This window comes from Maylandia zebra, linkage group LG11, assembly GCF_041146795.1.
Source record: "Maylandia zebra isolate NMK-2024a linkage group LG11, Mzebra_GT3a, whole genome shotgun sequence".
Lineage (NCBI taxonomy): Eukaryota > Metazoa > Chordata > Actinopteri > Cichliformes > Cichlidae > Maylandia > Maylandia zebra.
The window spans coordinates 37,604,174-37,617,517 of record NC_135177.1 but is presented as its reverse complement, the minus strand read 5'-3'; the positions used below and the strand labels follow the sequence as shown (position 1 = coordinate 37,617,517).

Genomic DNA, 13,344 nt, shown 5'->3' with positions numbered 1-13,344 from the left:
GTCGTTGTTGCTAACGACAACGCATAAAAACAGGCGCTTGTGCATCCGTAGTGTGGTGATATTACATATAAGAGTAAGACAGAACTTTAAGAAATGAATATAGTCACTACAGTGATCAAAACCATGAAAAAATGTTGCCGTAAACACTTTATTTTGCGACACCACGAAACAAACGATAGCGTAAAATGAAAGAACGTTTTTATATCGTCATCGATATATATGGTTATATCGAACAGCCCTAGTTTTAACTGACATTAGTGACATTTAAACGTTTAAACACACAAAAACATCCTGAGAAAACATCGACATGCAGAGTTCTGTGATGGGTTTTTATGGCAGCACGACGTTTGTGGATTATTGTTGTAAATAAAGTGTTTTATGAGTGAATGTAGTGTGTGATCACACCAGGCTGGAAAAGCTCTCGATAAATCCCAGCTTATTTGTATTTGTTAGAAAGATCAGACGGGCACAGACAAACTACACGATCAAATATCTTCACCATAATCTTTGTATCATAAAAATATGTGCAGAAACTAAAGAGTCATTATTTCAGGACATTGTTCATATTCAGGCTGTTGAAACAGGTTTTCTTTGTAAAAACAAAAAACCTGAAATATGAAAGGTTTATTTTGCTTTAGCAGTCTGATCGACCTGAACTTGACCTGCCTCCTCCTCTTCCTCGTCCCCCTCCTGCTCCCACATATTAAATAATTAGGAAAAAAAGTCCATGTGACCTTTCTGAAATGAAAGCACCGAAACTCACCGGGTCTCCTCTCAGTCCCTTCTGTCCTTTCAGCCCCTTCTCGCCTCCTGTCCCCGGGATGCCCTAAAGATGATATTTCAGCCTGTCAATCAACCTACCCAGAGGTCAGAGGTCAACAGCTCACAGCTTCATTTTTACGAGCTGAAGTCAAAACACATTTAAAAAAACGAAAACAGAAACAATAACAGTAAAATGGATCAATCGTTTCATTAGGTAACAACGATCAGAGCTGATGCAGCACGAAGCAAAGAAACTTTGAGTGGTTTTTGTTTACTGGGTTTCCCGGAGGTCCTCGTTCTGCTTTCAGTCCACCGAGTCCCGTCTCTCCCTGCAAACAAAACCAGAAGAACGCGTCATCTCTTCTTCTTCCACAGTCACGTGACATAAACCATCATACTCTCCTACCATGATTTGTAAATCACTAGGATAATACAGCATGTGTAAATGTTAATATAAAGAATAATTTTCATATGTAATAATTCATTTATCTAATTTAAACTTATATGTATAATTTAATCCACAGTTGCATTTAAATGATTATATTGAACAGCAGGAGCCAGGTGATGATAAATTCACTGCTCATCAGCAGGTGTCAGCATGTCTGTCACAGCTGTGTTCAGGTGTGTGTTAACACAGCACTAAGGAACAAAGGCCTCAGCCCAGATGTTTGTCAGGCTACATTCTGTTTCACAAAGAGGAGAAAAATCATTACAATATTAGCCTCAGCTAATGTTAGCGGCTAACATTAGCTGATGTTAGCCATTAGCTACATTAGCTAACATTAGCTAATGTTAGCTGATGTTAGCCATTAGCTACATTAGCTAACATTAGCTAATGTTAGCTGATGTTAGTCATTAGCTACATTAGCTAATGTTAGCTGATGTTAGTCATTAGCTACATTAGCTAATGTTAGCTGATGTTAGACATTAGCTACATTAGCTAATGTTAGCTGATGTTAGTCATTAGCTACATTAGCTAACGTTAGCTGAGGCTAATGTTAGCCACTCCAGGGCCTCCTTGACTCAAACCAGTGTGTCCACTGGCCTGCAGGTGCCCGACACAGAGTAACGGAGTGCGCGCTGTGCCAGGATTTATACATCAGGGAAACCAAACCCCCCTCTGGCTTCAAGACAGAAGAGCCACCTCATCAGCCCCCCCCCTGCAGCTGAAGACAGCTTCAACTGTTTGTGTGTTGAAAAAAAGTAATTTTCTTGTTTTAACAATAGAAATAATTATTAGTTAGATTACTGGTTAGTGAAAAAGTAACAGTGTTAGCAACGCGTCACTGATCAGAAGGCCTCAGTCACAGATGTTCATACCTGCTCGCCATCGATGCCGTTCAGTCCATCCTCCCCGTCGTCCCCCTGCAGCGTTGGAGCACAATCAGCTGTTACGTCTCACTGCTCAATCTATGATAAACTGTCACTTCTCCAGTAAATGCAGCAGTGTCAGCAGACCTCAGTCACTCACCTTGTTGCCTGAGAGGCCTCGGTAGCCCTGCAGATACAAACAGCAGATTTAATGGTTAAAGCGCTCATGTTTGACTTTTTCAGCCCAGCTTCACAGGAATCTTTCAGTTATTTGGATTCGATTAAACGTCTGATATATTTAATATTTGTGTGATATATTTATAACAAACTATAAACAAACTTGTCAGGCTGAAGGACATCACGTCTGACACTGTGGTCAGCAGCACAGGAGCACCACAGGGAACTGTGCTGTCCCCTCTTCTCTTCACCCTGTACACCTCTGACTTCTGCTACAACTCTGAATTATGCCACATTCAGAAGTTTGCAGATGACACAGCCATCATGGGGTGTATCTGGGATGATCAGGAAGAGGAGTACAGAAGTCTGGTGAGGAACTTTGTCGCATGGAGTCACACAAACCACCTGCAACTCAACACCTCAAAGACTAAGGAACTGGTTGTGGACTTCGGGAGGTCCAGAGAAGGTCCACTGCCGGTTCAGATAGAGGGGGAGGAGGTGGAGGTGGTCAACAAGTACAAGTACCTCGGGCTGTGGGTGGACAATAAACTGGACTGGTCATGCAACACAGAGCACCTGTATAAAAAAGCCCAAAGCCGACTGTACTTCCTCAGGAGGCTGAGGTCTTTTAACATCTGCAGGAAGCTCCTGAGGATGTTTTACCAGTCAGTGGTTGCTGGAGTACTTTTCTATGCTGTGGTGTGCTGGGGGAGCAGCACAGCAAAGAAGGACTCATCCAGGCTGGAGAAACTGATCAGGAAGGCTAGCTCTGTGGTCGGCATGAAGCTGGACACTCTGGTGACAGTGGCAGAGAAAAGGACATTAAAGAAACTGATGGACATTATGGACAATGCTGGGCATCCTCTGCACACGGCCATAAACAACCAGAAGAGTCTGTTCAGTGACAGGTTGCTTCTCCCCAAGACAAGAACTAACAGACTTAAAAACTCCTTTGTCCCACACGCCATCAGACTGTTTAACTCCTCTCTGGAGGGGAGAGGGAGGGGAAACAGGAGGACAAAGGAGGGGGGAACAACTAAGCTGTAGTGCCTCTTCACCTCACTGTGCAATACCTTTGTTAATAGTCAACGGTGCAATAGACTCCATACTTGAAATGTGCAATTCATATCAGAGGACATAGTGGTGGTAGACAAACAGAAGAAGACGGCCGTAGTGATCGATGTAGCGGTTCCCAATGACAGCAATATCAGGAAGAAGGAACACGAGAAGCTGGAGAAATACCAAGGGCTCAGAGAAGAGCTCGAGAGGATGTGGAGGGTGAAGGTGACGGTGGTCCCCGTGGTAATCGGAGCACTAGGTGCGGTGACTCCCAAGCTAGGCGAGTGGCTCCAGCAGATCCCGGGAATAACATCGGAGATCTCTGTCCAGAAGAGCGCAGTCCTGGGAACAGCTAAGATACTGCGCAGGACCCTCAAGCTCCCAGGCCTCTGGTAGAGGACCCGAGCTTGAAGGATAAACCGCCCACAGGGGCGTGCTGGGTGTTATATATATATATATATATATATATATATATATATATATATATATATATATATATATATATATATATATAATATTCTGTAACTCTGTAACTTCTGTCGGTGCTGTGCTTTTTTGGAAACCGAATTTCCCAGAGGAACCCACCCGAGGGATTAATAAAGTTTTATCTTATCTCTTGTTTTTCATGATAAGAACAAAAGTTAATGCTAAAAATCAGTCGTCACACAGTCTGACATGAAAAACATCTCCATGAACTCGTCTGTTCGACTGCAGCGTCATTTTCTCCACGTGATGGCGTAATGATCAGACTTCAGCAGTGCTCCTCTCAGAGGTATGACACATCGCGTACCTTCTGTCCTCTGCTTCCAGGACAGCCCCGGATCCCCTGAAGTCCAGGAAGTCCAGGAGGACCGCGCTCGCCCTGCAACACAAAAGCAAAGTCAGCGCACCTGGTTCGAGCTCTCTGTCTGCTTCGTCCTGTAGGTCCATCTTTCAGTTATCAGGTTATATGAATATTATCTCAATAATACATCTGCATTTAAGTAAAATGTAATTGCCAACTGCTTTTAGGTAGCCCCCATAAACAGGAGCAAGCAGCTGGCAATTGTAGGAAAAAAGAACTTTAACAAGAATTTTAAACTTTAACAAGAAGAACACAAACTACAAACTAGAAAATTCAAAGTAAATAATTAAAAGCAAATTTTTTAATGGAAATGAATTCAGGTTTGAAGTTTTTTAATCAGGTTCAAGATCCTTTATTTGTCACATGCATAGTTACACGCAGTGAAACGTGTGCTGACGCGCTGCTCGACTGTGCAAAAGCAGAGAACATTATGTACAAATAACTGAATAAAATAAAACAATCTGGAAATTTTTACATTGAAAATCTGAAAATGTAGATTGTGCGAGTGTCTCATTTACAGCGGAAAGAGCTCGTGGTGGGATGAAGAAGAAGCACTTACACTGACTCCTTCTTCTCCCGGGAAACCCGGATGACCCCGCTCTCCCTCCTCACCCTGTTTATAAAGCAAACAGAACCATCAGAAAGAAAGCAAAGGGCTGGAAAAGCCTTCAGGACACATTTCACAACTAATTACATTAAGTGGCAGCTGGTCAGTAACGTGATATATTAAAATGATATTTTAGTTATTAGAGTTTATGATATTTGGACAATCGTGTCATGGACACCAGAGCAGCTCCGGCTGCCGTCCACATGAACAGGTTAAAGCTCCATCGTGCAGAGAGGAGCTCGTTTAAAATGGACTGAGGCACAGTGGAAACTGATCTCAGGTCAGACCCATCCATGTGTGGATGGGTCTGTGGGAGAGGGAGCATCCGCCCTGTGGAGCTGGCAGCTGGCACATCTGGACAGGCTCCGTCAGTGCTGAAAGCTATACACAGGTATCAGAGCAGCAGCTGCTCCGTGCAGACGTGTTTTTCATGTTTGAGTGGGATGATGCTAAAGCGCAGAATGCATCTGTTGCATCAGCACGCCTGCAGTCCAGACCTCTGGCCTGCTGCTCAGTTTCATGCAATGATGAATTTTTGCAGTTGAAACGTGAGATATGTTCTCTGTGTTCTATAGTGAAACATTCCTGGTGTAAAGTTGGGGTTTCACACTCACCTTTGCCCCTCGTGGGCCTGGAAGACCACGGGGGCCTTTGTCTCCCCAACATTTGCACATCACTCCGCAGCATTCCCGGGCTGTCACGGTGCTCTGCAGTCAGACGAGGGGGCGAAGGACATACATGAACAATGCACGATCTTTGTGAAGATCTTTAAGAGGCAAACGTCGGTTACTGAACGTTTTGTCTTCAGAGAATCAGGACTCATCAAAATATTACTCGCTATAAACTTTAAGAGGAACGATTATGTCAGCAGGAAAAATGGAAACAGGGAACTGGTCCAATCACAATCCTCCCGTCAGCCGCCTCCTGAATGGCTGATGGGATTATTGTCCCTTTGATTTCTTTGTTGCTTACGTGACTTTTCTTTCAACCTACCCGCATGTTTTGCACTTGGGTCCTCTTATCTCACCTCATGACTCCTTTACTGGTTATTCTGAATAAAATTCACTCACATTTTTTACATTATATGAATAACATGAACGTGGCTCCTTTTTACTCAGACTAAAGATTAAAACTTGCTTTATTTGTCATTTAGAAAAGGTAGAAACGCACTCATGAGCAATGGGACTGACTTACAATCTGTTGGAATATGGTGCTGCCGATGCTCGGCATGCTGATTATGAGCTGATCGGTGTACCCGAATCCGCGGCCAAACTCCACCTTCTGTAGCTGAATGTGGTTAGTGCCCCTGAGAGCCACGGCCAGCAGGGCGCTGACTCCTGCAGACAGGACAACAGACTGGAACGGCGTGGCTTCACAAACACAGTGCACGTACATTTCCACTGGATCTGAATCAAGCAAACTGATTAGGTCTAGAAATATTTAGTAACTTCTCCTCGTAGATTAGATGGATCCAGTCTGATGGTGATCCAAGTGCTTCTTACCCCTCAGCTGTAAAAGGCATTGATGTGAACGCTACAGCTCGAGCTTCAAATTGATATCATAGCTGCTTCTATTAAAATCTTTGCTTAGTTTGAATCTCAGTGACCTCAGAGCCACAGTAAGTCTGATGAAGATCTTGCGGATGTAATAACTTGAGAACAAGACGACGTAGGAAATTGATATCTTAGGTGTGTCTCCTCAGAGGCCGAGGGGTTGCACTAGTATTATATTCAGTTCTTTCAGCTCTCTGTCATTCTACACAAACCACTTTTTCCTGGTTGTTTAGGAAAGTTCTTGTGCTTCCGCTTGTTCTGCTCCACGGGACTTCCTCGTAGCCCAGAATTAAAATTAAAGCATGCGTTTTTATGTTTTAGGACACACATGGGACACTAGCCCATACATCTAATGTAATAACTGAAGAATTTGTGTGCTAACATCAGATCAAAGTGCATGGGGATGTCAATTAAGATGAGCAATGAAAAGTAAAGATGACACAATGAGAAAACCAGAAGCAAAGTTGGGAATGAAGTGATCTTAGTAAATGCATGTTTTTACCAGACTCTCGCAGCAGCTTTGATTCCCGCTGTAGACTCATGACGTTTTCATTGAGTCCATCAGAGAAGATCATCAAGACCTAAACGACAGAGTAAACCACGTCCGACAGTTTAATGTGGATGATGCCTCATGAAGTGGTAATGTTCAGGGCTGAACGATGAAGTCATAGCAGAAGCGCTAAACACTGCAGCTCCTCTAATGTCCACTAGAGGCTCCAGCAGTGAGTCAGTCCCCATATACTCCCGTGTTATAAACAAAGCTCTTTACCATTAGCAGTCTTCATGCTGGGTAACAGTAATTAATGTAATTGAATGTAGTGTGCAGTATTTGGCTACCCAACAGCCACGGCTGCAGTTTATGTGCTAAATTTTAACAAGATGAAAAATAGCACCGTTGCATGTTAACAACACAGGATATCAATTCAGTTACTCGGATAATTTCATGGTGAAAATGAGAACTGAAGGATTCTGAAAGGTCTAAACTAGGGCTGCCAGCGTTAATCTCCTTAAAATGACTTTAACGCCATAACCACATTAAAGCGGCAAATCTCCCTTAGCAAGTTACCGCAGATCACCCCACGGCATCAACGTGTTAGTGCGGTTAGCTCATTAACGTGTTAGCACCGTGCAGCTCACTAGCGCTAGCTCACTAACAGAGATTTGCTGCAGTCATGGTGTTAACATCACTTTAACGAGATTGGTAAAATGGTAAATGGCCTGTATTTATAATTAACGCTGACAGCACTCATCTAAACATGTCTAAACATGTCTCACCTTGACAGTAGCCTTGGATTTGGTTTTGAACTTCTCCTTGTAGAAATTCAGCAGCTCAGAGTTAAAGTAGGTCGGCTGGGACAACTTCCAGCTCAAGACTTTCTTCAACACGTCTTCACTGAAGTCTGCAAAATTTGTATCATACAAGGCCCTGCCATCACTGTCTACCAAATGGAAGGCGATTTGGGTCTTGACCGGGGACTGGGGGACGCCAGTGCAGCACAAGTTTTCTTCTGTTGAAATATGTGAAATATGATGGACAATCTCTTCCAGGTGTTGGATGTAGTCACTGATCAGCATGTTGTTGGATCCACTCGAGTCAGTAATGTCGAATCCTATTGCAACGTCGATGGTACAATCTGAACATGGGAAGAAAAGCAGGGAAAGGATATTTGTCTTTGACCTTTTATAGCTAAAGACAGTGACATGTGGACAAGAGGGGCTCACTTATCAAACAACAGGATTAAACAATCAAAGGTACTGATGCTCATGCTGGTACTGCTAACTTTAGCCACATTAGGCAATAGAGTGGATACTTGATGATTTATGTTTACTGTGAATGCAGCACCAGCAACAGTCTTTAAATGATAAGAGGGAAAACATTAGGCATTGTGAGATCATTATGCTATTTTATGCCATATTATGGTTGAAGCTATAAGAATGTGAGAAATGGTCAGGTCACATCTCCCATCCGGATGGTTTATGCTCAAAAGTGTTTGTATGGAATAAAGAGATTGTTGATTGAGCATTTATACACCGAGTGTTGTTCTTCCTTCAGCCCACAGATCAAAAAATTGGAATATTTAACAGCATCTACAATAACAACAGCAGCTCTCGACAAACCAAGCACAAATTACTCAAACCGAAGACTGGGTGTGTTCATACTCGAGGACGTGCATTTCACTTACTAGAGTGGGGTGAATGCACGCAGCAAACCACCACCGGTAGATACTTGCAGGGCTGGACTGGGACAAAAAAATCGGCCTGGGCATTTTGACTAGAGACGGGCTCACGAGGTATAGGTAAAGCCATAAAGCCTTTGAATGAAAACAAACACTGTTGTGACAGTGATTCTGGTATATATGTATCAATCTAATAAACCTACACCATCCTCCCTATTCTGGTATTCTAAACAGTACTTAGCTGAAACCAAAAGACTGCTTGGTCAAGTTAACCTCCTGAACCATCTATAACCAAGGGCATAGATTTGGCATAGACGGAAGGGACATGTCCCCACCAATATCCAGCGATTATTGAATTGTCCCCACCAATAATTTGATCTCTTCCAGTAATGAAAAACAAACCCGATTGTCTGTTGCTGTAACAGTAGTTCATGTTTAGAATAACAAATCCCAGCTCACTGACCTGATAGGGGCAATAGTGTGCCTGTATAAGAGGTGCTGGTGTAGTATAACTGAAGTAATGTTGTTAAGTCCTTAAAGTCATATTCTTTTATTGTCATGACTGCATTTGAAGCTATTTTTATTTTTGTATGTTACCTGATTTATATGGAATATGGCTGAAGTGAACTAAAGCCTGAAATACTTAGTCATTTGTTTAATAGTAATTTAACATTATATAATTCACATATAAAACTATGAATTTTAATTTTAAATGGTTTAAAAGCAGGTAGAATAGGCAAGTACATATCTCCTTTATTTATCAAGAAGCAAAAACAAAAAGGAAAAAAAAAAAGAAACAGGGCAGGGTTGGGTGGTTGAATCATCCGTCCCCCCCAACACCAAAAACAAATCTACAACACATGGTGGAAACCTGAAATCAAGACAGAGAAGACTAGAGATGACTTACATACATTTGACCAGAGATGAGTAATACTTACTTTACTCATTACTTGAAAAAAGTAATCGGGATTACTATTGCAAAAACAGTAATTAGATTACCGTTACTTTCCTGTAGGAACGCTGCGTTACTGCGTTACTAAAACCATAATTTTTTTGCGAGAATGTCTCATGACAGTAAGCGAGTGTGACATTCGTGACAACAGCTGTGTGCAGCGTTTAAAGCGTGGAAGTACTGACCTTACTTTGAGTTTGATTCCATAAAAAGTGACAAAAACATTAGTGTCCGCTGTGCGTGGGAAGAAAACTTCTTTTTACAGCGAAAAAACCCCTAAACTTCCAACAAGCAACTCGCGGATTCTTCCACTGACCGCGGCACACCTGCACCAGGGTAAACCTCCGCCTGCCCCACTCCTGCTTTACAGGTGAAAATAGAGCAACAGGACCGCTGAGTCTTTGACTTTATTTATTTTCTGCTGTGTTTCACTTGCATCTATTTGAAAGACTGAGTGTAAACACAAAAAATATTTTATTTTATGTGCTGGAATGTGCAGAAAATAGGTTTAAATGTTAAACTAATTTCTTCCAGTCAGAGAATGTTGCAGATAATTAAATTTTTGCTTGATGCATAAAGTTAAAAGATTAAAACTAATAAAACAAGTTTTAAAAAGAGACTTTTCCATTTGATTACATTTTGTATGATGGATTATGCAGAAAAAGTAGAATTGGGCTGAAAGATCTATCACTTTATCACCTCTTCAGGTTGTAAATCGTGTTTTTAAAAAGTAACTAAGTAACTAAGTAATTAATTACTTTTGAAAATAAGTAATCAGTAAAGTAATGGGATTATGTTTTTGGGGAGTTACTGATTACCTTTTTCAAGTAACTTGGCCAACACTGCATTTGACATCACATGACTACTTCGATCATAAGATTCAGATAATTATTTAATAAAAACGAGACATTTTAAATGAGAATAAGAAAGAAAAGTACTTCTTTGTGCCCCCCTCTCCCTGTTAATGCCCTACCTGCCCCCCGACAAAACTTTGCTAGACCCGCCCCTGCACAGTTACCAGCTGTCAGCTACTTAACTTCAACTCATTCATGTCACCTAAAAGGTAAACCTGTTTCTCCATCACCTGTTCAGCTCTGATGGTTCAGTAAGGACATCTCCTGGTTTCATCTTCATGTTTCCCTCTCACCACATAACCAAACTGACATCATGACCAGCAGGTTTACAGCTGTGGCTCCAGCAAACATCAGCTGATACTAGAAATTAATATTAAATAAATTCCAACAACAGCTGATCAAGCTTAAACGTGCTGCTGTTGTTTAGCGCAACATCTGCTGGTTTCCTCTTTCTGGCGCAAAGTGGGCGATAAACAAACAAGAGAGAAAAGCCGATCAGCTGATCATTGATCAGTTTCATGATTGAAGTAGAAACGGGAGAGGGAGGGGAGAGAATGAGAGAAGAAGAGGCAGCTGTGCAGCAAAGACACAGAATAACTCCAGCTTTGTGTCTTTTTCATTGTAGCTGAAGTCCGGGACAAATCGCTTCCTTTTCACCTCAATACCATTTTCTTCTCTTTGTCTACGATAAGATTGCTTTCAGAGTCGTTGCCCAAGCAAGGGGGAGGGTGCATCAACCTTCTTGGCTATAACTGGTCCAGCCCAGAGTCAATCATGACCAATAGGCTACCACCTTTCACTCTATACACCGTTACAAACAAAAATGCCCCATAAAAACGAAAAATCACCATCGGGCAGTTGCCCGGTATGCCCGATGGCCAGTCCAGCTGTGGATACTTGTCCCCTGAACTGTGTGGTGTGAAAGCAGTTGCTGTTATAAATGGTGCCCCACATTACGTCACCATTTAAAATATGGAAATTGGATCTTCTGGCTGTCTTGGTTTAGTCTCTCTTTTAAAGGATTCACTCAAAGATTTTCTGTTCGCCTATTAATGAAATTACTAGTCATGCACATCTCTTTTTTCCAACTTACCAATTTTTGGCTCAGGCTCAGTGTCACAGATTTCATCAATGATCTTTTTCTTGATATTTGCCAAGCTGTCGAAGTTCTCGACATCAAAGACCTTCTCTGGTGTGCCAGTGATCTGCAGGAGCTGTAGGTAAAAGACATCTCCAACAGCAATGGCGAATACTGTAACCCCCATTTTCCTGAGCGCTTCTGCGGCATCCTCCACGTCATCATGAGAGTTACCATCTGTGATCAACACCAGGTTCTTGGGAACACCTCTGCGGCTTCCATTTGATTCTTGAAAGTAGTCCCTAATGTGATCCAAGGCTTTTCCAAGATTAGTGTTTCCACCGTTATAGTTCATGTTAAGGATATGCTCGATCATCTTCGTCTTGTCGTTGTACGTGTTAAGGTAAAACTCATGTTTAGGATTATCACTGAACTGTGCAAGTCCGACATGTGCAAACTCTTTTCTGACATTAAAGTTGTCCACCACACTTGCTGTGAAGTCTAACATAATTGTGTGCTGGCTTTGGTTGATGCTGCTCGAGTAATCGAGTAGGAAGACCAAGTCTGTCTGGTTGCAAACTGCCAAAGAAAAAGCAAGAAAGAGACATTTGATGCCATTAATACACAACTGTGCTGTGAATTTAACACTGTGGCATCGTCAGGCTTCCATCAATCAGCCAACCAACAACCTGATGCCATCTTTGGTTAGACTTTTGTATCTATTGTGACACCGGAAGAAGGGTTGACCAAAAAATTAGACATTAATGAAAAACTTGGGAAACATTAAACATACATATATTATATAATTATTATAATATATTAATCAGAATCAGCATACTTTGATTCCTAGGGGAAATTATTTTATATCATATAATATAACAAATGTCCCACGTGTGGGACTCAAAGGTTATCTTAATATAATATAATATAATATAATATAATATAATATAATATAATATAATATAATATTATAATTGTCACAGTTTGCCAAGGCAAACTGCGTGGAGTGGATCCAGGTGCAGACATTCTCAAACTCAAACTTAACTGATGATGAACCATTTATTAAAGCAGACAGAACAGTACAAAATAAAAGTGCGAAAACAACACAAACTAAGCAATAACCTAAACTGGGTAAACTCAAAAGGAAACACGAACTATGAAAAACCCTGGCAAATAGAAATACACACAGGAGGCTAAGAAGAAGTGGGAACACACGGGGAACAGCTGACACACATGAACACAACGACATAACGACATGGAAGAGTAAAACTGAACACGATGAACACAGGAACACAAGACCTCTTCAAAATAAAACAGGAAACATAAGACGCAGACATGACAACCTGAACTTGACAAAGTAAGACAGACATGAAACACATGAAGGGCAAGGGAGACTTAGCAGGGGAGTAAGACACAAGGGGAATCTAATAACAAAGAAGTATAACAACCTAGGCATGAAAAAAAATGAACGTAGAAAACCTGAAGGGCTTAAACTAAAACTCAAAACGCTGGGTCAAAAGACCCTGTGGAGGACCACAAGAGCCACGCGCGTCGAAATAAAGATTTCTGTGCTTCAATAATGAATTGTAGAATAAATTCTGCATTTGTAAATTCATTTTGGAATTCCAATTTAATAAACTGCATTTCAAAATCCATTTCCCTTTCCTGTTCGCTCCGGGATTAGCTGCTGGATTAGCTGCTGGATTAACAACTTCATTTTAAAAATCGTGCGGCTATTCAAATTAGCCACACCGTGGGATGTAAGGAGCTCTCTGATTGGTTGGACAGACCTCTCTGTATGCTCTGTGATTATAAAGGCCTTAAATTCTGTGATATATACTGTCAATGATTTTCACAGAGGTCTTAAAGTACTTAAATCTCTGCTGATAGTCTGGTTGTTTATATTTTCACATGTTTTTGTGTCTGTAGGGCTGTTTGATGACGTTTTGGACTCCACAAATACAAAATTT

General features: G+C 41.5%; 1 protein-coding gene across 2 annotated transcripts in view; it reads right to left on the bottom strand.

The window, feature by feature from the left end:
- Positions 1-13,344, bottom strand: part of LOC143421183 (collagen alpha-6(VI) chain-like) — a 76,251-nt gene that overhangs the window by 21,526 nt on the left and 41,381 nt on the right. For both annotated transcript variants that reach the window (XM_076890357.1, XM_076890358.1), the window contains 11 exons: positions 11,390-11,953; positions 7,589-7,947; positions 6,816-6,894; positions 5,955-6,097; positions 5,375-5,467; positions 4,713-4,766; positions 4,100-4,171; positions 2,234-2,260; positions 2,083-2,127; positions 1,038-1,091; positions 764-826 (listed from right to left, as the gene is read on the bottom strand). In XM_076890357.1, coding sequence (XP_076746472.1) covers positions 764-826; positions 1,038-1,091; positions 2,083-2,127; positions 2,234-2,260; positions 4,100-4,171; positions 4,713-4,766; positions 5,375-5,467; positions 5,955-6,097; positions 6,816-6,894; positions 7,589-7,947; positions 11,390-11,953 — 1,553 coding nt within the window. The remainder of the gene's footprint in view (positions 1-763; positions 827-1,037; positions 1,092-2,082; positions 2,128-2,233; positions 2,261-4,099; positions 4,172-4,712; positions 4,767-5,374; positions 5,468-5,954; positions 6,098-6,815; positions 6,895-7,588; positions 7,948-11,389; positions 11,954-13,344) is intronic.